Source organism: Cervus canadensis, chromosome 22, assembly GCF_019320065.1.
Source record: "Cervus canadensis isolate Bull #8, Minnesota chromosome 22, ASM1932006v1, whole genome shotgun sequence".
NCBI classification, from domain to species: domain Eukaryota; kingdom Metazoa; phylum Chordata; class Mammalia; order Artiodactyla; family Cervidae; genus Cervus; species Cervus canadensis.
Window position 1 is genome coordinate 6,984,899 of NC_057407.1, and position 26,293 is coordinate 7,011,191.

Genomic DNA, 26,293 nt, shown 5'->3' on the forward strand with positions numbered 1-26,293 from the left:
TCTTCTGCCCGTTTTTCAATAGGGCTGGCTGTTTGGTTTTTGATGCTGAGTTGCATGAGCTGTTTATATATTTTGGAGATTAATTCCTTGTCCATTGCTTCATTTGCAGATATTTTCTCCCATTCCAAGTGTTGTCTGTTTGTTTGTTTATGGTGTCCTTTGCTGCGCAGACACGTTTAAGTTTCCTTAGGTGCCATTTGTTTATTTTTGGTTTTGTGTTTATTGCTCTGGGAGGTAGGTCAGAAAAGATCTTCCTGTGACTTATGTCAGAGAGTTTTTCTCTAGCTTTTTTATGGCTAAGTAGTAGTCCATTGTGGGCTTGCCTTGTGGCTCAGCTGGGAAAGAATCCGCATGCAATGCGAGAGACCTGGGTTCGATCTCTGGGTTAGAAAGATCCCCTGGAGAAGGGAAAGGCAACCCACTCCAGTATTCTGGCCTGGAGAATTCCATGGACTGTATAGTCCATGCGGTTGCAAGGAGTCGGAGACGACTGGGCGACTTTCATTTTCACTTTCAATACTCCGTTGTATATATGTCCCGTATCTTCTTTATCCACTCATCAGTTGTTGGACATTCAGGTTGCTTCCATGTCCTCACAACTGTAAACAGTGCTGCCGTGAACATTGGGGTATGCGTGTGTCTTTTTGCATTATGCTTTTTTTTTTTTTTTGCATTATGCTTTTTTCAAGGTATATGCCCAATAGTGGGTTTGCTGGGTCATGTGGTGGTTCCGTGGCTTCCCTGGTGGCTCAGATGGTAAAGACTCTGCCTGCAGTGGGGGAGACCCAGTTCAGTCCTTGGGTAGGGTAGTCCTGGAGCAGGGAATGGCTACCCACTCCATTATCCTTTCCTGGAGAATTCTATGGACAGAGGAGCCAGGCAGGCTACAGTCCATGGATTCGCAAAGAGTCAGACACGACTGAACAGCTAACACTTTTCATTTTCACTTCACTTTCTTCCTGGTAGTTCTATTTTTAGGCTTTCTAAAAAAAATTATTTATTTTATTTTTTACTTCCCTGGGACTTTGTTTCTGTGTGTGGGCTTTTTCTAGTTGCACTGAGTGGAGACTGTTCTGGGTGCACTGGCTTCTCATCGCAGTGACCTCTAGACTCACAGGCTTCAGTAGTTGCAACTTGCTGGCTCTAGGGTGTGCAGCCTTCAGTGGTTGTGCCACGGGCTCGTTAGCTGTGACTTGTGAGCCCTAGAGTGTGCAGGCTCCAGTAGTTGTGACTCACAGACCTAGAGCACAGGCTCAGTTGCCCGTGGCATGTGGAATCCTCCTGGACCAGGTGTTGAACCTGTGTCCCCTGCTTTGGCAGGTGGATTCTTAACCGCCGGACCACCAGGAAAGTCATGTTTTTAGTTTTTTAATGAACCTCCATGGTGGCTGTTCATCCACATCTTTGCAAATGACCCAGTTTCATTCCGTTTTATGGCTGAGTAATATTCCGTTGTATATATGTACCTCATTCTCTTTATCCATTCATCTGTTTTTGGACATTCAGGTTGCTTCTGAGTCCTGGATACTGTAAATAGTGTTGCTGTGAACATTGGGATAAATGTGTCCTTTTGAATTGTCATTTTCTCAGGGTATATGCCCAGTAGGGGGATTTCTAGGTCATAGAAGTTTTTAGTGTTTTAAGAAACATCCATACAGTTCTCCACAATGGCTATATTAATTTACACTCCCAGCACGATGCAGAACAGTCCCCTTCTCACCAGCGTTTACTGTTTGTAGATTTTTTTGATGGTGGTCGTCCAGGCTGGTGAAAGGCGATCCCTCACCAATCTGCGTCGCTTTGGTCGGTAATGTTGTTCGTGTGCCTTTTGTTGCTGTTGTCTAGTCCCTCAGTTGTGTTCTTCTTTTTGGGACCCCGTGACTGCGGCCCTCCAGACTTCTCTGATGGGATTTCCCAGGCAAGGATATCTGAGTGGGTTTCCATTTCCTACTTCAGGGGATCTTCCTTACTCAGGAATCATACCCATTTCTCCTGTCAGTCTCCTGCATTGCAAGTGGATTCTTTACTACTGAGCCACTGGAAGTCCTGTTAGGTCATCTGTCCATTTTTTGATTGGGTTGTTTTTATTTTGATATTTTTTAGAAGTTAATTTATTGTTGATTGTGTTGGGTCTTCATTGCTGCAGCCAGGCTTTCTCTAGTTCCAGCAGGTGGGGAGTACTCTCTAGTTCCAGTACACTGGCTTCTCCTTTTGGTGGCTCCCCCTGTTGCAGAGTATGGCCCCTAGGGCACGTAGGCTTCAGTGGTTGCGGCATGTGGACTCGGTGGTTGTGGCCTGTGGACTCTGGAGCACAGGCTACGTGGTTTTGGTGCACAGCTTAGTTGCCCTGTAGCTTGTGGAATCTTCCCCGATCCGGGGTCAAACCTATGATTTAGTAGGTGAATTCTTAACCACTGGGCCACCAGGAGCTCCAGTTGTGAAGCTCTAATACTTCGGTCACCTGACATGAAGAACTGACTCATTAGAAAAGACGCTGAGGTTGGGAAAGATTGAAGGCAGGAGGAGAAGGGGACAGCAGAGGATGAGATAGTTGGATGGCATCACCGACTCAGTGGACATGAGTTTGAGCAAGTTCTGGGAATTGGTGATGGCCAGGGAAGCCTGGCGTGCTGCAGTCCATGGCGTCACAAAGAGTCAGACGTGACTGAACTGAATTGAGACCAGGAAGGTGCTGTTGTTTTGATATTGAGCTCCATGTGCTGTTTGTGTATTTTGGAGATTAATCCCTTGTCCATTGCTTCGTTTACAGATATTTTCTCCCATTCTGAGGGTTGTCTTTTTGTCTTCTTTATGGTTTCCTTTGCTATGCAGAAGCTTTTGAGTTTTACTAGGTCCTGTTTGTTTGTTTTTGTTTTTATTTTCATCACTATAGGAGGTGGGTCCAAAAAGATCTTGCTGCGGTTTATGTCAGAGTGTTTTTCCTATGTTTTTCTCGAAGAGTTTCATAGTGTCCAGTTTTATGTTTAGGTCTTTTATCCATTTTGAGTTTGTTTTTGTGTGGAGTGTCAGGGAGTATTCTAACTTCATTTTTTTACATGTAGCTGTCTAGTTTTCCCAGCATCACTTTTTGAAGAGACTGTCTTTTCTCCATTGTATATTGCCTCCTTTGTCATAGATTAGGTGACCATAGGTGTCTGGGTTTATCTCTGGGTTTTCTATCCTGCACCATTGATCTGTATTTCTGTTTTTGTGCCAGTACCATATTGTCTTGATTAGTGTAGCTTTGTGGTATAGTTTGTAATTGGGGGGTTCTGATTCCTTCACCTACCTCTTTCTTAAGATTACTTTGGCTTTTCGAGGTCTTTTGTTTTTCCATACAAATTGTAAAAGTTTTTGTTCTGATTCTGTGGGAAATGCCATTGGTAATTCCATAGGGATTGCATTGACTCTGTAGATTGCTTAGGATAGTATAGTCATTTTTCACAGTGTTGATTTTTCTGATTCTGGAACACAGTAAATTTCTCTGTTTACATCATCTTTGATTTCTTTGATCAGTGTTCATGGTTTTCTGGGTGAAGATCTTTTTCCTCTTTAGGTAGATTTATTTCTTGGTGTTTTGTTTTTGTTGTGATGGAAAATGGCATTGTTTACTTAATTTTTCTATCAGATCTTTCATTACTAGTGTGTAGTAATGCAAAAGATTTCTGTGCATTCATTTTGTATTCTGCAACTTTACCAGATTCGTTGATTGGCTAAGTAGTTTTCTGATGGCATCTTTAGGATTTTCTGTTTAGTAGCATATCATCTACAGACAGTGACAATTGTACTTTTTTTTCCTTTTATTTCATTTTCTTCTCTGATTCTCATGGCTGGTACTTTCAAAGCTGTGTTGAATAAGAGTGGTGACAGTGGACATCCTTGTCTTGTTCCTGATCTTAGAGGAAATGCCTTTAGTTTTTCACTAAATGAGAATGGTTTTCTGAGTGTAGGTCTTTTGAGAATGATGAGAATGTTGAGAAGGATGTTCGCTTTGTGTTTGTCATACCTGGCCTACGTGATGTTGAGGGAGTTTCCCTCTGCCCACTTTCTGGAGGTTTTTTTTTTTTTTTTTTATCATAAATGGGTGTTGACTTTTGTAAAACTCTTTTTCTGCATCTGTTAAGATGATCATATGGTTTTTATTTTTTAATTTGTTAATATGGTATGTCACATTGATTGGTATGTTGAAGAATCCTTGCATCTCTAGGATAAATACCAGTTGATCATGGTGTATGATTCTTTTAACATGTTGTTGGATTCTCTTTGCGAGTATTTTGTTGAGGATTTTTGCGTCTGTGGTCAACAATGATATTGGTGTGTAATTTTCTTTTTTCTGATATGTTCTGTCTTGTTTTGGTGTTAGGGTGGTGGTTGTCCTGTGGAATGAATTTGGAAGTGCTTCTCCCTCCGCAGTTTTTAGAAAGTCTGAGAAGGAAAGCTGTTAGCTCTTCTCTAAGGATTTGGTAGAACTTGCCTGTGAAGCCATCTAGTCCTGGACACTTTTTGTTGGAAGATTGTTATTTATAGTTTCAATTTCATTACTTGGCGGTTGATCTGTTTATATTTTCTGTTTCTTCCTGGTTCATGGAAAGTTGTGCCTTCCCAAGAGTTTTTCCTTTTGGGGGAGGTATAGTTGCTTGTAGGGCTTCCTAGGTGGCAGTAGTGGGAAAAAACCTGCCTGCCGATGCAGGAGACACAGGACGCAGGGAAGATCCCCTGGAGGAGGACAGGGCAACCCACTCCAGTGTTCTTGCCGGGAGAATCCCATGGACAGAGGAGCCTGGTGGGCTGCAGTCCCTGGGGTCACAGGGAGTCGGGCAGGACTGAGCGCCTTAGCACAGCACAGCGTGTGGTTGCTGTAGTAGTCTGTCAGAACCCTTTATGTTTCTGAGGTGTCACTTGTAATTTCTCCTTTTTCATTGCTAATTTTACTGGTTTGAATTCTCTGTTTCTTGATGAGTCTGACTAAAGTTTTATCAATTTTGTTTATGTTCTCAAAAGACCCAACTTTTAGTTTTATTGACCTTTGCTTTTGTTTTATTTCTATTTCATTTATTTCTGCCTGGTTGTTATGATTTTTTTCCTGCTGACTTTGTTCCTTGTTGCTGTTGTTGTTATTCCTCTAGTTGCTTTAGGTGTGACGTTAGATTGTTTATGTAAGATTTTTCTTTTTTAAGTGCGGTTGAAGTGCTGTAAACTTCCCTCTCAGAACTGCTTTTGCTGGGTCTCTCAGGTTTTGGACCATTGTGTTTTCATTGTCATTTGCCTTATGTATTTTTTGTTTTCTGCTTTCATTCCTTCAGTGATTTCTTGGTTATTTAGTAGTGTATTGTCTAGCCTCCGTGTGTTTGTGTTTTTTATAGTATTTTTTTCTGTAATTGATTTCTCCTCTTACAGTGTTGTGGTCTGAAAGGATGGTTGATATAATTTCAGTTTTCTTAAACTTACCAAGGCTTGATTTGTGACCCAAGATATGATCTATTCTAGAATGTTCCATATGCACTTGAGAAGAAAGTGTATTTTGCTGCTTTCAGGTGGAATGTCCTATCAATTAAGTCTCTCTGGCCTATGGTGTCATTTAAAACTTGTGTTTCCTTATTTTCTGTCTGGATGATCTGTCCACCAGTGTAACTGGCTTGTTAAAGTCCCACACTATTACTGTGTTGCCGTTGATTTCTCCTTTTATGGCGGTTAGCATTTGCCTTATGTATTGAGGTGCTCCTTTGTTGGGTTCATGTTTATTTATTTATTTGGCTGCTTTGGGTCTTAGTTGCATCATGTGGGATGTTTCCTTGTGACTCTCAGGCTCGGTAGTTGTGGCTTGCGGGCTGAGTTTCTCTGTCACATGTGGGCTCTTAGTTGCCTGACCAGGCACCGAACCTGCGTCCCCCGAGTTACAAGTTCAGTTCAGTCGCTCAGTCGTGTCTGACTCTTTGCGACACCATGGACCACAGCACGCCAGGCCTTGCTGTCCATCACCCAACTCCCGGAGTTTACCCAAACTCATGTCCATTGAGTCGGTGATGCCATCCAACCATCTCATCCTCTGTCGTCCCCTGCTCCTCCTGCCTTCAACCCTTCCCAGCATCAGGTGGTGGTTTAGTCACTAAGTCATGTCCAACTGTTGCAACCCCATGGACAGTAGCCAGCCAGAGTCCTCTTTGCATGGGATTCTCCAGGCAAGAATACTGGAGTGAGTTGCCATTTCCTTCTCCAGGGGATCTTCCCAACCCAGGAATCGAACCTGGGTTTTCTGCATTGCAGGCAGATTCTTTACCAGCTGAGCTTGTCCCAGCATCAGGGTCTTTTCCAGTGAGTCGGTTCTTTGCATCAGGTGGCCAAAGTGTTGGAGCTTCAGCTTCAGTATCAGTCCTTCCAATGAATATTCAGCACTGATTTCCTTTGACTGATTTGATCTCCTTGCAGTCCAAGGGACTTTCGGGAGTCTTCTCTAACACCACAGTTCAAAAGCCATTGAGCACCATCAATTCTTTGGTGCTCAGCTTTCTTTATGGTCCACCTCTCACATCCATACATGACTACTGGTAAAAACCATAGCTTTGACTAGACAGACCTTTGTTGACAAAGTAATGTCTCTGCTTTTTAATATGCTGTCTAGGTTGGTCATAGGTTTTCTTCCAAGGAGCAAGTGTCTTTTAATTTAATGGCTACAGTCACCATCTGCAGTGATTTTGAAGCCCAAGGAAATAAAGTCTGTCACTGTTTACATTGTTTCCCCATCTGTTTGCCATGAAGTGATGAGACCGAATGCCATGATCTTAGTTTTCTGAATGTTGAGCTTTAAGCCAACTTTTTCACTCTCCTCTTTCACTTTCATCAAGAGGCTCTTTAGTTCTTCTTCACTTTCTGCCATAAGGGTGGTGTCATCTGCCTATCTGAGGTTATTGATATTTCTCCCAGCAATCTTGATTCCAGCTTGTGCTTCCTCCAGCCCAGTGTTTCTCATGATGTACTCTGCATATAAGTTAAATAAGCAGGGTGACAATATACAGCCTTGACGTACTCCTTTTCCTATCTGGAACCAGTCTGTTGTTCCATGTCCAGTTCTAACTTCTTGCTTCCTGACCTGCATACAGGTTTGTCAAGAGGCAGGTCAGCTGGTCTGGTATTCCCATCTCTTGAAGAATTTTCCACAGTTTATTGTGATCCACACAGTCAAAGGCTTTGGCATAGTCAATAAAGCAGAAATGGATATTTTTCTGGAACTCTTTTGCTTTTTTGATGATCCAGCGGATGTTGGCAGTTTGATCTCTGGCTCCTCTGCCGTTTTGCTTGAACATATGGAAGTTCACGGTTCATGTATTGCTGAAGCCCGGCTTGGAGAAGCCTGTGTTGCAAGATGGATTCTTAACCACTGGACCACCAGGGAAGTCCCAAATATTTCTTGTGTTTTCTCAGTCCGTGCTTCCATTCTAAGATTTCATATCATCTTTACTATTATTACTCTGAATTCTTTTTTAGGTAGGTTGTCTGTTTCCTATTCATTTATTTGATCTTGTAGGTTCTTTTACCTGTACTTTCACCTGTAAAAATTTTTTTGCCATCTGTTCCTTTTGTTTTTCTTTTTGCTGGGTGGGATTGTGTTCCTATCTTCTGGGTCAGGAGGATCTCCTGGAGAAGGGCATGGCAGCCCACCCCAGTATTCTTGCCTGGAGGAGCCCATGGACAGAGAATCCTGGTGGGCTACAGTCCATAGGATCTCAAAGAATCAAACACGACTGAAGCGACTTAGGATACACATATTCCTGTCTCACTGGTTGTTTGGCCTTAGACTTCCAGCACTGTTGTCTGCAGGCAGTTGGGCAGAGCTGGGCCTTGGTGCCAAGGTCAGGACCTCAGAGATACCTCTCTCCAGTATTCCTAGGGGTCTGAGGTTCTCTGCTAATCTAGCAGGTCAGACTCAGTGCTCCCACCACAGGAGCTCAGGCCCAGCCTTAAGCACATGAACCAAGATTATGCAAATCACGTGGTGCCGCAAGAAGATAAAAAGGAGCAGAACAGTAACAGAGAATAAAAAATAAGAAAAGAGATAGTTTAGAAAAAAATAAAAATATAAGTGAAACAGTAACCAGAAGGTAAAATAGAATCACAATAGCAATAGGGAAAAAAGGCCCCAAATGGCCTTGCCTCTGGAGGGTGGAGCTTAGGTAGGGGTGGCTCCAGGCTAAGGACCTCCGTGGCAGGAAGAGACCTGGGGATGATGCAGGGCTTAGACACCGTGCAACTGCAGGGGCTTCTCAGAGTGCAGAGGATCAGGCCCAGGGCCTCACCAGGCTCCCTGGGGCCCAAGTGGGCAGGGGCTCACCGAGCTCTGCCCCATCCTCTGAACCCTGAGGGTCCCTCCCTGTCCACCTCTCCCCAGAGACTTTAAGACAGCAGAAGATAATAAATCCAGCACTCAGTGGTCCAGGGCCATTGAGTGGGGGAAAAAAATAATGCCACCGTTTTGTGGGCTCTCTTCTTAGTACCAGGCATGTCACATGTATTCTCTGATTTACCCTCACCCATTGCTTATCAGTTTTTAATGAAGAAAGCTGAACTGGGAAGTTCAGTGGTTTGTTCAGGGACTTATGACAGTAAGCATGGAGTTGAAATTCCAATCAGGTTTGTAAGAGTTTAAAACTTACAATTTTTTCACCGTACTGCGTTACTAGAATTTAAAGACATCATCTTTTGGTAGGATGGCCTAGAAATCAATGTGTTCAGAGATCCTTGTGAGTCAAGGAAACATTGTTACTTATACCTAGATTAAGACATAAGGGGGACAAACTTGGTTTAATAAAATATAAGGACATTACATTAAAAACAGTTTTTAAAGAGTTTTATCACTTAGAAACTCAGACACCAGGTGTCAGATTCAATTGAGGGAAACATCTCCTTGCTTTCTGCCAGGAAGATGAAGTGTGTGTTTTGGTCAGAGGTTAGTGTGGAGGTTATTTCATTCTAGGAGGGGTTTGATCACTGTATTAGTTTTGTCTTGCTGCTGTACCAAATTACTATAAATTTAGAAACTTTAAACTATACAAGTATATTATCTCTTAGAAGTCCAATACGAGTCTCAGTGGGCTAAAATCAAGTGTTTCATAGTGGAGACTGGGGAGGAATTCATTTAGAAGCTCATTCAGCGTGTTGACTGAATCTACTTTCTTGTAGTTGTTGGACTGAGGTTGGTTTTTTCTTGCTGGCTGTCAGCCTGAGACCACCTTTAGCTTTTAGAGGCCACTCTCCTGTCTCTGCATGGCCTCAGCATCTCAGGAATCACCGACAGTCTGTCACATCTTTCTCGTGGTTGGAATCTCTCCTCCTCACTTCTGCCACTTCTCTCTGACAGACTCTTCCCTTGTCTTTTGCTTTTGTCTTCTGCCCATCCCAGCGATCCAAATCTCCCTTTTCTTTTTTTGCCACAGGGCACAGCATGTGTATCTTCTTTGACCAGGGATCAAACCCACGCCCCCTGTAGTAGAAGTGTGGAATGTTAACCACTGGACCCACAGCAGGGAAGTCCGATAATCTCCCTTTTTAAAGTCCAGTTGACTAGTAACCTTGATTCCATCTTCAGGGCAGTACCTAGATTGAATAATTAGGAGTGGGAATCTTAGGCAGTGATCTTTAGAATTCTGCCTACCACAATCATTTCTGCAGTAAAACTCTTGAATTTTCAGCACATTCTGTCTGCAGTTAAACTGTTCAGATTTTTTAAATAGTTATGCAAAGTAAGGAGAAGGCAATGGCAGCCCACTCCAGTGTTCTTGCCTGGAGAATCCCAGGGACGGGGGAGCCTGGTGGGCTGCCGTCTATGGGGTTGCACAGAGTCAGACACAACTGAAGCCACTTAGCAGCAGCAGCAGCATGCAGAGTAAAAGTGGTTCCTAAAATAAGTAGCAGGGTTGTAACCAGCATCTTATGCTGTCTTTCAAAAGCTGACTAAAAAAGCTATACTAAAAGCTTTTTTCTTATTATAGACTCATAATCTTTACAAATAAATGGAGAAAGACATTCAGTCATAATTCTTAGTTGTTTTTTTTTTTAAATTTCCGAACCTATGTCTTTGATAAATCAGACCTCTCTATTATGTAGTGTTGATGTTTTGGGTGAGGATTTACCCCTGATATGCTACTCTGGTTTCTTTCTTTGGAAGGTAACTTTTTCTCAGATTGGTTTTTGTCATATTCTGATTTGAAGAATGCATTTCTTGTAAACAGATTTACATTGGTGTGAATTCCATCCAGATATATTAGAAAATAATTACTTTGGGTCTTTAAAAAGATTGGAATTATGAGAAAGGCAGATTTGTCACTGTAATTCTGGGGCAAAAAAAAGTAGGTATTCTTACTTTTTAGAATACTGTTACTGGAATAATTTTATCTAATTAGAAATATGTGGTAAAATTAGTAGCTTAATACAGTTGGGAAAGGATATGAGTTAAACTGTAGCTAGGGCTTTCCTGGTGGCTCAGTGGTAAAGAAGATGTGAGTTTGATCCCTGAGTTGGGAAGATCCCTGGAGAAGGAAATGGCAACCCACTCCAGTATTCTTGCCTGGGAAATCCCATGGACAGAGGAGACTGCCTGGTGGTCTGAAGCTCATGGGGTCTCAAAAGAGTCAAAGATGACTTAGTGACTAAACAGCAAAAGCAACAATATAGATAATATGTTGCTGTTCATGTATTCCAGTTATATATGTTCAAATAGAATATATTTAAATTGAGGGGCTCCCTGGTGGTCCAGTGAGCTTCCAAAGCAGGGAGCACAGATTCAGTCTCTGGGCAGGGATCTAAGATCTCACATGGTCTATGCCCCACTCCCCCCAAAAAAGAATGTTTTAAAATTGAGATATAAATTGATTTCAGTATCTTCCTAACAAAAGTAAATTGCTTAGAGATTGTCCATTGGCAAAGGTATCAATGCCTTCTTTTGTATTTCTTAAAATACGGATTGATTACCCTTTAGGGTCCTGTGTTTAGGCCCCTATAATGAAAACTTGCAACTTTTCTCTCTTATTCTCCTTTAAAGAATGTTTCTGTTAATGACAGAAAGTTATTATACCTGAGTTAGCCCTGTTATGCTTAGCCAAAGTACTTAATAGATGCTTATTTAATGCTCACTATTCTGTGAATGAGTTCAGTTGCATCATTGTTTTAGATTCCACATATAAGCAATATCGTACGATATTTGTATTTCTCTAGGTCCATCCACGTTGCTGCAAATGACATTATTTCATTCCTTTTCATGGCTGAGTAATATTCTGTTGTATCTCTATACCACACATTTTCCTTACCCATTCTTCTGTCTGTGGATATTTCGGTTGTTTCCATGGCTTAGTTGTTGTGAATACTGCTGCTATAAACATAGGGGTGCGTTAACAAAGTGTATCATAGTGTGCACTCTTTTTAAATTTATTTTTTTAAATCGGAGTCTGATTGCTTTATACTGTTGTGCTAGTTTCCGCTGTAGAACAGCGTCAGTCAGCCCTGTGCATACATGTATCACCCCCCTCCTCCGCCCCCGTCTCACCCCTGAGGTCAGCGGTGAGCACCAGGCTGAGCTCCCCGTCTGCACAGCCGCTTCCGTCTCGTTACCTGTTCACACGGTGGTGAGCATGTCAGTGCTGCTCCCGCAGTTCCTCCACCCGCTGCTTCCCTCCCGTGTCCACTCCGTTCTCTGTCTGTATCTCTATTCCTGCCTTGCAAATAGGTTCATCAGTACTGTTTTTCTACATCCTGTATATACATGTTAATATACGGTATTTGTTTTTCTGTTTCTGAGTCACATCACTTTGTATGCTAGAGTCTGGGTTCATCCACATCACTGTAAGTGACCTGATTTTCTTTTAACAGCTGGGTAATATTCTATTGTATACGCGTACCACATCCTCTTTATCCATTCATCTGTCAGTGGACATTCAGGCTGCTTCCATGTTCTGGCTGTTGTAAATTGTGCTGCAGTGAACACCAGGAGTACGTGTGTCTTCTTGCAGTATGGTTTCCTCAGGGTATGTGCCCAGTAGTTCTATGTTTAGTTTTACAAGGAGCCTCCATACTGTTCTCCATAGTGGTTACATCAATGTACGTTCCCACCAACAGTGCAAGAAAGGTGAAAGTGAAGTCGCTCAGTCGTGTCCAACTCTTTGCGACCCCATGGACTGTAGCCTATCGGGCTCCTCCATCCGTGGGATTCTCCAGGCAAGAGTACTGGAGTGGGTTGCCATTTCCTTCTCCAGGAGATCTTCCCAACCCAGGGATTGAACCCCGGTCTCCTGCATTGCAGGCAGACACTTTACCATCTGAGCCACCGGGGAAGTGCCAACGGTGCAAGAGGGTTCCTTTTTCTCCACCCTCACTTCAGCATTTATTATTTCTAGATTTTTTTGGTGATGGCCATTCTGACTGGTGTGAAGTGGTACCTCATAGTTTTGATTTGCATTTCTTTAATAATGAGTGATGTTGAGCATCTTTTCATGTGTGTCTTCTTTGAAGAAATGTCTGTTTAGGTCTTCCACTTATTTTTTGATTGGATTGTTTGTTTTTGTTAAGCATCATGAGCTGTTTGTAAATTTTAGAGACTAATCCCTTGACAGTCAAATGATTTGAAAATACTTTCTCCCAATCTGTGGGTTGTCTTTTCATTTGGTTTGTTTCCTTTGCTGTTCAAAAGCTTTTGAATTTAAGTGGATCCTATTTATTTATTTTTGTTTTTAATTTCCATTATTCTGGAAGTTGCATCAAAAAAGATACTGCTGTGATTTCTGTTGGAGAGTGTTCTGCCTATGTTTTCCTCTAGGCTTCCCAGGTGGTACTAATGTAAAGAACCCGACTGCCAATGCAGGAGACACGGATTCGATCCCTCGGTGAGAAAGATGCCCTGGAGGAGGAAATGACACCCCATTCCAGTATTCTTGCCTGGGAAATCCCATGTACAGAGTAGCCGGGCGGGCTATGGTTCACAGGGTCACACAGAGTTGGGCACAACTGAAGCAGCTTAGCACGCAGGCGTTTTATAGTGTCCAGTCTCACATTTAGACCTTTAGTCCATTTTGAGCTTTTTTGTGTGTGTATGGTGTTAAGGAATGATCTAATTTCTTTTCTTCTTTTTTCACATGTAGCTGTCCAGTTTTCCCATTACCATTTGTTGAAGAGGCTTGATTGGTTGTTTTTTTTTTTTTTAATATTGAGCTGTTTGTGTATTTTAAGAGTTTGTCCGCTGTTGGTTACGTCATTTGCACATATTTTCTCCCAGTCCTTAGGTTGCTTTTCATTTTGTTCATGGTTCCCCTCGCTATGAGGAAGTTTTTAAGTTTATTTGACCCCATTTGTTTATTTTTGTTTTAATCCCCTTGTCCTTAACCCCCAGTCTCCCTACCCTACCTTTAGTCTAAAAAATTTATTTATTTTAAAGAAAGATGAATATTTTTAATCATAATAGGTACAATTCACAGAGAAGATAGACCTCATAAACCATTAGACACTTAACAACAAAGAAACAGATACATAAAGCAAAAATCAGAAGAAATATAAGGGGAAAATATATATATATAATCAGAGTGAGACATACTAACATTTCTCTGAGGATATTTTATCAAATACAGAAAAAATAAGAATAGGAACATCTTGAATGATATGATTAATAATTTAAATATAGATTTATATTTAATTTATATTAATCATATCTTGCACAAATATATTTAAAATTTTGTATCTCATACATTGTTAGTAGATATCCATAAGACATTTAGAAAAACTGGCAAAAAGATAAACATTACTAAGTTTCAAAAAGTAGAATTCTTTTTATGTATATGATTCAGTTATATGTACATGTTATTTTTGAAATTATTTTCCATTATACATTATTACAAGATGCTGACTGTAGTTCCCTGTGCTGTACAGTAAACCTTTGTTGCTTGTTGCATATCTATTTCTCTAAATTAGAAATCTAACATTCTATTCATCCTAAATCAAACAAGTGGGATCAGTTCAGTTCAGTCGCTCAGTCATGTCCGACTCTTTGCGACCGCATGAATCACAGCATGCCAGGCCTCCCTGTCCATCACCAACTCCCGGAGTTTATTCAAACTCATGTCCATCGAGTCGGTGATGCCATCCAGCCATCTCATCCTCTGTCGTCCCTTCTCCTCCTGCCCTCAGTCTTTCCCAGCATCAGGGTCTCTTCAAATGCGTCAGCTCTTCGCATGAGGTGGCCAAAGTACTGGGGTTTCAGCTTCAGCATCAGTCCTTCCAGTGAACACCCAGGACTGATCTCCTTTAGGATGAACAGGTTGGATCTCCTTGCAGTCCAAGGGACTCTCAAGAGTCTTCTCCAACACCACAGTTCAAAAGCATCAATTCTTCGGCGCTCAGCTTTCTTCACAGTCCAACTGTCACATCCATACATGACCACTGGAAAAACCATAGCCTTGACTAGATGGACCTTTGTTGGCAAAGTAATGTCTCTGCTTTTTTTTTTTTTTTTTAATGTCTCTGCTTTTTAATATGCTATCTAGGTTGGTCATACCTTTCCTTCCAAGGAGTAAGCGTCTTTTAATTTCATGGCTACAATCACCCTCTGCAGTGATTCTGGAGCCCAGAAAAATAAAGTCAGCCACTGTTTCCACTGTCTCTCCATCTATTTCCCATGAAGTGATGGGACCAGATGCCATGATCTTAGTTTTCTGAACGTTGAGCTTTAAGCCAGCTTTTTCACTGTCCTGTTTCACTTTCATCAAGAGGCTCTTTAGTTCTTCTTCACTTTCTGCCATAAGGGTGGTGTCATCTGCATATGTGAGGTTATTGATATTTCTCCCGGCAATCTTGATTCCAACTTGTGCTTCCTCCAGCCCAGCGTTTCTCATGATGTACTTAAATAAGCAGGGTGACAATATACAGCTTTGACGTACTCCTTTCCTTATTTGGAACCAGTCTGTTGTTCCATGTCCAGGTTCTAACTGTTGCTTCCTAACCTGCATACAGGTTTGTCAAGAGGCAGGTCAGGTGGTCTGGTATTCCCATCTCTTGAAGAATTTTCCACAGTTTATTGTGATCAACACAGTCAAGGGCTTTGGCATAGTCAATAAAGCAGAAGAAATAGATGTTTTTCTGGAACTCTCTTGCTTTTTCGATGATCCAGCTGATATTGGCAATTTGATCTCTGGTTCCTCTGCCTTTTCTAAAACTTTGGTTTTAGTGCATGCAAATCTATATTTTCACTGTGTTGTTTTTGTTGATGCTTATTTCCTGAGGCAGTTATTTCCTGAACCATGCTCAGTTGCTTGCTGAAGTTACCCAGTTTCTCTCTTGCAGATCCAACTGTTCATTTTTGTTGAACTCAGGTTACAAAGTTGCATACATTTTGAGTACTCTTCCCCAACTCTGATTTTACCCTCTTTATTTTTTATTTTCCAGAGTGTCTTTCTTCCCCCCAAGAACGTATAGATGGCACTCTAACAAAATACCAAAATGTTAAAGTTTATTTTAAGCAATTTCCTGGAAATGTGTTTCTTAGTATTTTTGGCTAATACTTACATCTTGGTTACTGTGTTTTAAGTGTTCTAAGAATTTGTCAATGGTTAGCTCTTTCCGTCCTCACAGCCGTGCTCTTTGATGAGTCTGGTGGTATCCTTATTTTGTGGGTAAGGGAACTGAAGAACAGAGGGTAAGGAATGCGCCCAAGTTCACACTGCACAGTTGGTCTGGTTCCGGGGACTCTGCTCCTGACTGCTGTGCTGCATCCCCTCTGCACTGTGTTGGCTCTAAATTAGATTCTAGTATGATTGTCTTATGTAAGTCAAAGTGGTGATGTTACAGCAGATTAAAACCTTACCAGCGTTAAATTAAGTAAGAAGAGTTGCAGTGAACACATAAGGACAGCATAACAGCTTTATCTGTTCAAAGCTGGGCAGTGATATCAAATTTAACTACATTGTTGCAGTAGGTTTATGGGAAGTGTCCGCATTATTTCCTTTAGTTATTTATGGTTTTGAACTTCTTCTTAGGCACATCACCCCTGAAAAATTTTATGTGGAAGCTTGTGATGATGGAGCAGATGATGTACTTATCATCGACCGTGTGTCCACAGAAGTTACACTCTCAGGTATTTCATGGCCAGGGTTATAAGTGTCCTGAAAGATTTTACACCTAAGTTGCAGTAATGGTTAAACTGACGAGATCTGTGTCGGTGTGTGGATCTCTGAGTGCCTTCTTAGAAAAAATTTAATTCTTAACTACCTCATTTGATTTTTGTGCCTTGATTTTATGCTTTTTCTTGAAATTTTTAGCATTTTACTGTTTCTAAGGATTAAAAAACTTAATTCTTTATTTGTTCTCTTAACGGCACTATAACAGGATTGATTTTGTTGATATGTTAATGTCCCTCTCTAACTATAAAATTTAAAGTATTAGAGTGTGAGAAAGTTGTTTCAGCATAAAGTGTGCGGAATTTTAACAACTGCTTTGTTTTTTAAAATATTCATGACTGTGAGGATAATTTAATAAATGAAAAATTATATATACATCACCAAAACTTGTGTTTTAGGCAGAATGGTTTCCCTAAGCTTAATCTAATCTATGTATATTTTGGTTTTGCTTCCCTGGGGTGTGAAAAACAACTTGTTGTGCAATTGTGTGGAACACTGATTTCTGACTAGATTAATGTGAAATAATTTTGGTGACAAATCAATGTACCATGTGAGAATCACATTTAGAAAGTCATATTTCACTTATTTAAAAATTCACCTCTAGACAGAACTCTTTATTATTTTTTTCTGAAGCGCAGTATTTGGCTGACCGTAGAGTAGGCATTCAGTAAATAGTGACTATCCTTCGAATGGATAAAGGGAAACATGCAGATATTTTGCCTAGGATACTAAAGGGTAAGAAAGGCAGGACTGTAGGTCTGTTTCCTTGGTTATCTGCGCGTTTTCGTTAAGTCCTGTGTATAACTTTTCGTTTGACCTGATGGAGTGATGCTGTTTAGTCTGGTAATGTGGCGTTTCCTATGACTTGCTTATGGCTGCTCTCTCAGAACGGCTGACTGGTTTTATCCACTGTTAGTTTCCTTCTAAACTTTAGTCCCCATACTTCTTTATACCTCGTTGATACAACCTAGTGTCTTATAAAAGCTTTAGTGTAGATGTATTTTCAATTACTCTCTTGACCTGTCAGTGACATTTTCTTTGTAAGTAGAGATTGCCAACCCATTTGAGTGGACAAAGCTAAAGGTCTTGAATAGTGTGGATGTAAAAATGATAGTAGTTGTCGGTAGACACATGAAGAGATGCTTTGACCTTAAGCCAGTGATGATGAGAGCCTGTCGATCCCAGTTTCTCTGCCAGTTACCTTTTACCACTGGGAATGCAGACCATTGCCACAGAAAGAGGAGATTTTTTTTTCTCCCATGAAAAATTATCATAGTCCTAGGAATTATCACCCCCGGTGGCTCAGATGGTAAAGCATCTGCCTGCCATGCAGGAGGCCTGGGTTCAATCCTTAGGTCAGGAAGATTCCCCTGTAGAAGGGAATGACTGCCCACTCTAGTGCTCTTGCTTGGAGAATTCCAGGGACAGGGGAGCGTGGGCTATAGTCCGTGGGGTCGCAGAGAGTCAGACGTGACTGAGTGACGCTTTCACTTCCATTGCTGTTACACTCTAGTTATTGTAACTCACAGCTCTATCAGTAGTACATTTAAGTTTATCAGTTATCTCAATATGTTCAGAGTTTTCTCTGAGCTTTTTATTGCACTGGTATTCCCATTTTTCATGGCAGTTAGTTATGGCATAGCATTACTAAGTAAATTGAATTATTGACAGAAAAGTAAATTTTAGAATTACAGGACTGCCATTAGGAAACAAGACAGCAGTGTTTCAAAATGGATGATAATTAAAATGTGACTGAAAGAAACAATTTATAGCCATGTAAATTTGGAAAACTTTGAATTAAACCATGGAACAGCTTTCTTTTACTGTAGGCCTTCTCAGAGCCTTTAATCTCCCACTGTACATTGTGACTCAGAGGAAGCAGAGTTAGCAGAATACTCTTCTTTGCCTGGGAGATCCTGCTTTCCCTCCTTTTTGCCATTATTCCCTAAACTAGAGTTCTACAAAATATGTTTTGTGTAGCACATTGGCTTAAAGTTTAACAGTTGTGAAATGCACCTTGTTATCTAAAGTACTCTTCATTAATGAGGGCATTACTGATAAATCGCAGCCAATGATACTGCCTCCCTGGATGCTTATATCAGCTCTTAGGCACCAGGAGGAGGCTTGTCCTGCCTCCTTCTCCTCTTTGATCTTTGCCTCCACTTCCCACATTCTTATACAGGAATACCGGAATTTTACATTCCATTTGTTGCATGTTGCAATTAACATCTCATCTCAACCTCCATTTACTTTCTAATTCCCTTAAAGGAATAGATTTGGTTTCTGACAAGAGGCTGAATAAGTTTGGTTGAAAGTTGCCGAGGAAATAATCCTTAATTTACGTAGTGAAGTTGCTGAAGCATGTTACTTTTGGCACCATTTTCTAGACCAGGCAGAGACCTTTGTGATGTAACATGGACATCTTTATTTTATATTCTGCCAAAATGAGAGGTCTAGCACTAATGAAGGGCTGTAGCTTTCTTAGAACAAAGCGTGCATATTGATTTAGTTGAAGTAACCGTTGAAATGAAACTAAATTTCTCTTTCTGTTGCTGAGTTTTTTCTCAATGAGTTTTCTTTTTTCCTTTATTTTTTTCTTTGAAGTCAAGAAAGATATTCCTCCTTCAGCAGTCACAAGACCAATATTTGGTATACTGGGCACAATCCATCTGGTGGCAGGTAAGAAAATGAGCTCAAGTGGGGGAAAAGGTAATGAAATTGACCCTACTAGAGTATAAAGATGACGGCACACTTTATATCTTACTTGAAGCATTGAATCTGTAGTTTAGGTATTTGTACTTAATTTCTAAAAGTAATATTCCCCTAGCAGCAAGTGGTTAAATTTATAAGCCTGAGGTTCCTTTTTTTTAAGTTTTGATTTTGGCTTTATTCAACTAGAGTTGAAATCTCTAGTCTGCTAGAGATTTTTCATAAATTCTAAGAGTGTTTACACAAAAATTTTAATGCATTGATGAACCAGAATATGCTATACCTTCAGCTGCTTACTGGGGTTGATTATGACATAGAGCATGTTAGAGAATGTTACCTGGTTCTAGGCATTAGAAGAGTGATTTTTCAAATTTAAATTTTATTTCATACTTTTAAAAAGTTCCTCTTGTATCAGGCATACAGTTGTATGCTGAATATAACTGAATGCTGTTATATTTATAAAATGCTGAATGCTGTTGTATTTATAAAAGATGCAGGTCCCTCTTGTCCTGCAGTTTACAGTCAAGTGAGAGAGGCATTAAATGGTAAATTACCACAGTACAGTGTGACAAGTTCTGGGAGAGAGGTATACCTAGGAAAGCTTCCAGAGAGGGCCCTTGTGGTTAGAGCCCCAAACAGATCTGAGGAATAAATCTAGTGGTAAGGGCTTTCCCTGGCTTATTTGTGGGAGGAAGAGGAGACGGCCAAGATCAGGGTTGGTGTGTTAACACATGGTGCTGTGATGGCTTCTTCTTCCTGACCTCTCATCTTTGGAGTGTTACCGTAACCAGTTAGTTACACTGCCCGGCACATCTCTCTACCATTTAGAATAACGGGACGACATGGTGGGTGTAGACGGGACACTGTCCCGCAGTGGCCGAATCTCATGACCTGTGGTGCTTTAAGCTCCACATTGGGAAACGCATTAGCAGAGGCATGTATGCTTAGGGCGTAATGTGTGGGGGGTGGGCGGGGAGAGAGAAGTGTTTTCTGACTCTTATTTTCCATCTGCTAGGGTCACTACTCTGGTTACCAAAAGCTTTGGCTTTTACCTTTTTGAGAAAAAATTTGACCTTTCAAAAAAATATTTTTAAATAATATGCTCATCTCTCTATTCATAAATTATAAGATTGCCTTAAAAATGTACTCGTCCTTTATTTAACGCAACTCCTGCCTCTAGAGTTTAAAGGACTGCTACTTTTGGCTTTCTCGTTGTCTTGTTTCTATTTACCTAAGTTTGGCTTTACTTTTTGCAGGTAATTATCTAATTGTCATTACCAAAAAGAAAAAAATAGGTGAATTTTTCAATCATGTAATCTGGAAAGCAACAGATTTTGATGTCCTTTCTTATAAGAAGACGATGTTGCACTTAACTGATATTCAGGTAAGAACTGGAGACACTTACTAATTGCAGAACCCGAAGAAGTCCCATGGCGTGGGTGGGGAAAGAAGGTGGAACACAGAAAGTTCCGTGAAGTTTTAAAAAAAAATGTGTTTATCTGGCTGCACCCTATCTTAGTTGCAGCATGAGGGATCTTTAGTTGTGACATGCAGACTCCTAGTTGTGGCATGTGGGATCTAGTTCCCTGACCAGAGAGATATATCTCCCTTCATATATTTTATTGCTCTTGGGTGGTTCTCTTTTTTTTAACTGACTCAATTCTTAAAATATGAAATTTCATAAAAGAGAAAAGGACAAACTGAAAATGCCCATGTACTCAACACATAGATTTAAGTTCCTATTTAAGAGTTAGAAACTGGTTCAGGCTCAGGTGTGTGATGGTCCCCCAGGGTGCGGAAAGGGTGGCCTCATGAGCCACATGGTGGGGGCAGCACAGGCACTGTTCGGGCTACTAGTGATACAGTTTTGCCAAGAAATGAAATATTTTAAATACTCGATGTTTTAAATTATAGTATACTAAATAATATTAATTTTACTATGTTTTCATTGTTCCGTTTATAACTTACAGTAGGAGTATTTTAATGTTTTGATTTTTTAAAAATCTGTTATGCAACAGTTATAATTTTTCCTATTGATTATTAACTAGGTTAAGATTATTGAGAAGGATAGCTTGGTCATTTGCATGGTCCAACCCTATTGTGCAAAGACAAGACTGCCTGTATTCGTATTCAAACAAAGCTATTTTTGCTTGAAGTATTTTTAAAAACTTAAGTTGAATGGCATTAACACTTCTGTTTTTTGAAAATTACCTTAAATCAACATTGTGTTTGAGATTTATATCTATTGAGTATTTGTTTTCTAAATGTACTTTATGGTATTTGCTTTGTAAAATTTTTACATTGTATTTATTTTTATTCCCAGAATTACAAAAAGTTTGTTTTTAAAAGAAAGCTATTTTGAAACACGTATCTTACCTGTAATAAACATGAAAAAAAATTAGTCCTAATGCTATTGTCTTATTGATTAACTAAAGCTGTAGAATGGGCTTCTCTGTTGGCTCAGTGGTAAAGAATCCGCCTGCCAACACGGGAGATAGGGGTTCGATCCCTTGGTCAGGAAGACCCCGTGGAGAAGGAAGTGGCAGCCCACTCCAGTATACTTGCCTGGGAAATCCCACAGACAGAGGAGCCTGGCAGGCTATAGTCCATGGGGTTGCAAAAGAGTCGAACACAACAGCAACTTAAAACAAAAATAACAAAGCTGTAGAATATGGCTTTTATACTTTAAACCTAAAATTTCTTTTTTCTGTTATTTGTATATCAATCAACATATTAATATATTCATCCTCTGAGACATAATAATTTAAGGCAATAAAAATGTTTATATTTAATGGCCCAGTAATATTGAACATTTCATCTTGATTGCTCTAGTTTGTTGTCAGACTGTGTAACTAATTGCTTATTTGTATCTTTCACTTTTCAAAACAATGTTGAGGCCAAAATAAAAATTTTGTAGTATGTAGATCTGTAATATGTAGATTAAATGTTAATCATTTGTTAAACATTAAATATTACAGATATTAAAAATTTTTTAAACAAGAAAAAAAAAACTAATGTCAGTCCTAGCACTCATTGTGAAAGCCAGCTAAAATGATTATCAGAAAATAAGTAGAAATATTACTTTTACTGAATCTTCCTTTCTTTCCTATTGAAGTATAATTGATTTACAGTATCAGTTTCAAGTGTACAACATGGTAATTCAGTATTTTTATGCATTATAAAATGATCACCACAATAAATCTCCTTACCATCTGTCACCATACAAGGTTACTACAGTATCATCGACTGTCCTCTCTAAACTGAACATTTTATCCCCATGACTTATAACTGGAAGTTTGTATACCTTAGACTCCCATACCTCCCTCCCTCATCCTTCTTACCCTCCTCACTGGTAATCATCAGTTTGTCTCTGTGAGTCTATGTCATTTTTAATTTCTTTCATCGTTATCTTATAGTTTTCCAGTGACAGATCTTCTTCCCACCTTGGTTAGATTTTTCTCCTGGATATTTTATTCTTTTCATGCAGATGTACCTGGGATTTTCTCCTTAATTTCTCTTCCCAGTTAGTTCATTGTTACTGTATTGAAATGCAACAGACTTCAATATATTAATTTTATATCCCAACATTTTACTAGTTTTTTTGGTGGCATCTTTACTTTAGGGTTTTCTATGCGTAGTATCATTTCATTTGCAAACAGTAACAATTTTACTTCTTCCTTTTCAGTTTAAATTCCTTTGATTTCTTTCATCTAATTGCTATAGCTCAGTTCAGTTCAGTCGCTCAGTCGTGTCCAGCGCTTTGCAAGCCCATGGACTGCAGCACGTCAGGCTACCCTGAACATCACCAACTCCCGGAGCTTACTCAAACTTATGTCTACCAAGTTGGCTAGGACATCTAATGTGTTGAGATGTGGTAAGAATAGGCATCCTTGTCTTGTTCCTTACCTTAGAAGAAATGCTTTCAGATTTTCCATGTTAAACTTGATACTGGCTATAGGTTTATCATATATGGTCTTTATTAATAAGGTATGCTCCCTTTATGGGCTTCCCTGGTAGCTCAGCTGGTACAGAATCTGCCTACAATGCTGGAGACCCTGATTTGGTTCCTGGGTTGGGAAGATCCTCTGGAGAAGGGGTAGGCTACCCACTCCAGTATTCATGGGCTTCCTTGGTGGCTCAGATGGTAAAGAATCCGCCTGCAATGCAGGACACCTGGGTTTTATCTCTGGGTTGGGAAGATCCCCTGGAGGAGGGCCTAGCAACCCACTCCAGTGTTCTTGCCTGGAGAACCCCATGGAGAGAGGAGCCTGGTGGGCTGCAGTTCATGGGGTCGCAAAGAGTCAGACACGACTGAGCGACTAAGCACAGCACACATGCTTTGTTGAGAGGTTTTATCATGAATGGATAATAGATTTTGTAAAATGCTTTTTCTGCATGTGTTGATCATATGATTTTTATTCTTCAGTTAATGTAGTGTATTGTTTGACTGGTGGATATTGAACTGTCTTCCCATCCCTGGGCTCAGTACCAGTTGATCATGGCATATGATCTTTTTAATGTGTTGTTGAATTTGGTTTGCTGATATTTTGTTGAGGATTTTGTGTTTGTTTTCATCAGTGATACTGGCCTATGATTGTGTGTGTGTGTGTGTGTGTGTGATAACTTTATCTGATGTGGGTATCAGGGCGATACTGGCCTTATGGGATGAGTTTGGAAGCATTCCTTCCTCTCAGTTTTTTGAGATAGTTTAGGAGAGGCATTAACTCTTTGGTATAATTTACCGGTGAAGTTGTCTGATCCTGGACTTTGGTAGTTTTTAAATTACTGATTCAGTTTCATTACTGGTAGTAAATCTGTTCATATTTTCTATCTCCCCCTGATTCAGTCTTGGGAGGTTGTTTCTAGAAATGTATCCATCTCCTCGGGTGTCTGTTTTGCTGGCATATAGTTGTTTGTAATAATCTCTTCTGTCCTTTGTGTTTCTGTGGAGTCTGTTGCAATTTGTCCTCTTTCATTTCTGATTTTATTTAGTTAGGTCCTCTTTTTTCCCCTGATTTATCAGTTTTGTTTACCTTCTCAAAGAACCAGGCCTTCGCTTCATTGTCCTTTTCTGTCGTCTGCCCTGGGGTGTCCCGGCACCGTCGCCAGCCAGCTGTGGGCACATAAGCCCCCACACTAAGAGGCGTTGAGGAGGATTCCAGAATGGGCCTGCTGGCACCACTGTCCTTCTGGTAGAACGAGCTCCCTAAAGTGGCTGCTGCCAGCCTCTCCATCCACAGTGGCAGTCCCAGCTGCCTTCTGCCTCTCCAGGAGACTTGCCAAGATCACTCAGTGGGTCTCACCCCGGCTCCTTTCAGATGCCTCCAAGCTAGGACTTGGAGCGTGTGAGATTCTTTATGGGCCTTTTAGGAGAAGAGTCTCTGTTTCCTGCAGTTGTCCTGCTCTGTACACAAACCCTACTGGCCCTCTGGCCTTCAGATCCAAACATTTCTGGGAGCTTGTCTTGCTGGTATAAGATCGTTGACCTCAGGAGCTGACCTAGGGCTCAGACCCCTTGCTCACTGGGAAAAACCTCGGCAGCTGTGATAATCCTCCCATTTGTGAATCACCTACCTGAGGGTGTGAGTCTTGACCATACCAGGTCTTCACCCCTCTTACCCATCTCATTGTTCCTTCTTTATATCTTTAGCTGTGAAATATGCCCTACCAGTCTTCAGGTTGCTTTCAAAGACAGTTGCTCTGTGAATAGTTGTAATTTTGGTGCCTGTGGGAGGAGGTGAGCTCAAGGTCTTCCTTCATTACCGCCTTGACCACTGCTTTCTCTCCTGGACTTTTCCCTTTTTGCTTTTTTTTTTTTTTTAAAGAATTCCGTTTGACTTCCCAACTAGCACAAACCAGTAAAGTTTCTTAGGAATGAGGACGGACTTATTCTCTTGTCATTGACCCTTTGTGTTACTGGGCCCCACATTGATTATTTTCTTCTGTCAAATGAGGATAATTATGCTAACCTAGCAAGGAGTTTCTGGGAACATGACAGAGAATCTGTGTAAAGTATCTGAGACTCAGTAGGTCATAACTTAAGGTGGTAATGTTTTATTAAACTACCTCTTCAGCCCTTTAGAGTAAAAACTGTGAAGGATGCTAATGGGAAGGAGGTCTGCCTACCAGTTACTGTAATGCCCTGTGCCCTGAGCATTGTCCATGTGTCAGGAACTGTCCCTGGTCCTAGGGAAGTGGCGAGATCCCCCTTGTCCAGTCTTTGGGCTGATGACATTTAACAGGGCTTGACTTAGAGGTTTTTACTTTGACTCTGTGATCACGCTGATGCCTTTTCAAGGATAAGATAGACTGTGTTCTCTCCTTTGTTTGCAGTTACAAGATAATAAAACTTTCCTAGCAATGATGAACCATGTCTTGAGTATGGATGGGTTTTACTTTTCAACGACATATGATTTGACCCATACTTTGCAGCGGCTCTCCAACACTAGTCCAGAATTCCAGGAAATGAGTCTCTTGGAAAGGGTAAGCTTAATCTTCTATTTAAAAAAATTTTTTAATCTATTTTTTAATTTTTAGGAGCATGCCTCTATTTCATCCATAAAATATATATTGATTTTTCTCAGTCCTGGCTGTATCAGGATCATGTATGGAGCTTTGAAAACATACCATGTTTCAAGTAGACATCACACTTCCAAATTCAAGATCCCAAAAAAAGTGTTTCACAGACAGGATCAAGAACCGCATTTGTGCGTTTTCAGAAATCTAGCTTGAACACACATGTTGGTCATTTCCTAGCTCTCAGTGGTCTGTGGTATAACAGAACATTAACAACACCATTGTGCTTGTAAAATTAATGTTTTAAGAGGTGAACTTCTTTCTGTAGCTTTTACAACAAGAAAATAACAGCTTATTAACTTGGAAAATATGCTTTTGTTTAGTGTGGGTTTTTTTGTGATTTCCCCCTCCCCCACCGTTTTTTAAAAATTAAACGTATCTTTAAAACTAGACTTCAGATGGTCTTAACATGAAATTTCTGCTGTTCAGGAACCTAGATAATTGCTGCCTTGATATTTTTTTGTTAACAAAAATAGATATGTTTAGGGGGCAGATAGCATTTATAAAGTTGCGTCAGTTATCTGTTAGCTTGGACCATATGAAATTGCCACTAACTGACCATTTTTGATCCATAAAAGTGATAATTTTATATAGTTCAGCCTAAATCAGTATTTTAGTTGACTGACTTACTGAAGCCTATAATCGTCTACTTGTAAAATTATATGTAGGCTTAGATGTGAGGAGAAGGAGGCAACAAAGGATGAGATGGTTAGATAGCATCACTGACTCAATGGACGTGAATTTGAGCAAATCACAGGAGATAGTGGAGGACAGAGGAGTCTGCAGGAGGACAGAGACATGCTGCAGTCCATGAGGTTGCAAAGAATTGGACACGACTGAGCCCACATTAATTTTAAAACTTC

At 40.4% G+C, this 26,293-nt stretch overlaps 1 protein-coding gene across 2 annotated transcripts in view; it reads left to right on the top strand.

Annotated features, from left to right (window-relative positions):
* SACM1L (SAC1 like phosphatidylinositide phosphatase) overlaps nucleotides 1–26,293 on the top strand; it is a 66,996-nt gene that overhangs the window by 13,315 nt on the left and 27,388 nt on the right. The window contains exons 2-5 of one of the 2 annotated variants that reach the window (XM_043442197.1): nucleotides 16,005–16,102; nucleotides 18,750–18,824; nucleotides 20,111–20,238; nucleotides 25,188–25,337. In XM_043442197.1, the coding sequence (XP_043298132.1) occupies nucleotides 16,005–16,102; nucleotides 18,750–18,824; nucleotides 20,111–20,238; nucleotides 25,188–25,337 (451 nt within the window). Of the gene's footprint in view, nucleotides 1–16,004; nucleotides 16,103–18,749; nucleotides 18,825–20,110; nucleotides 20,239–25,187; nucleotides 25,338–26,293 lie in introns of those variants that run through there. The other variant, XM_043442198.1, reaches the window with a different exon arrangement.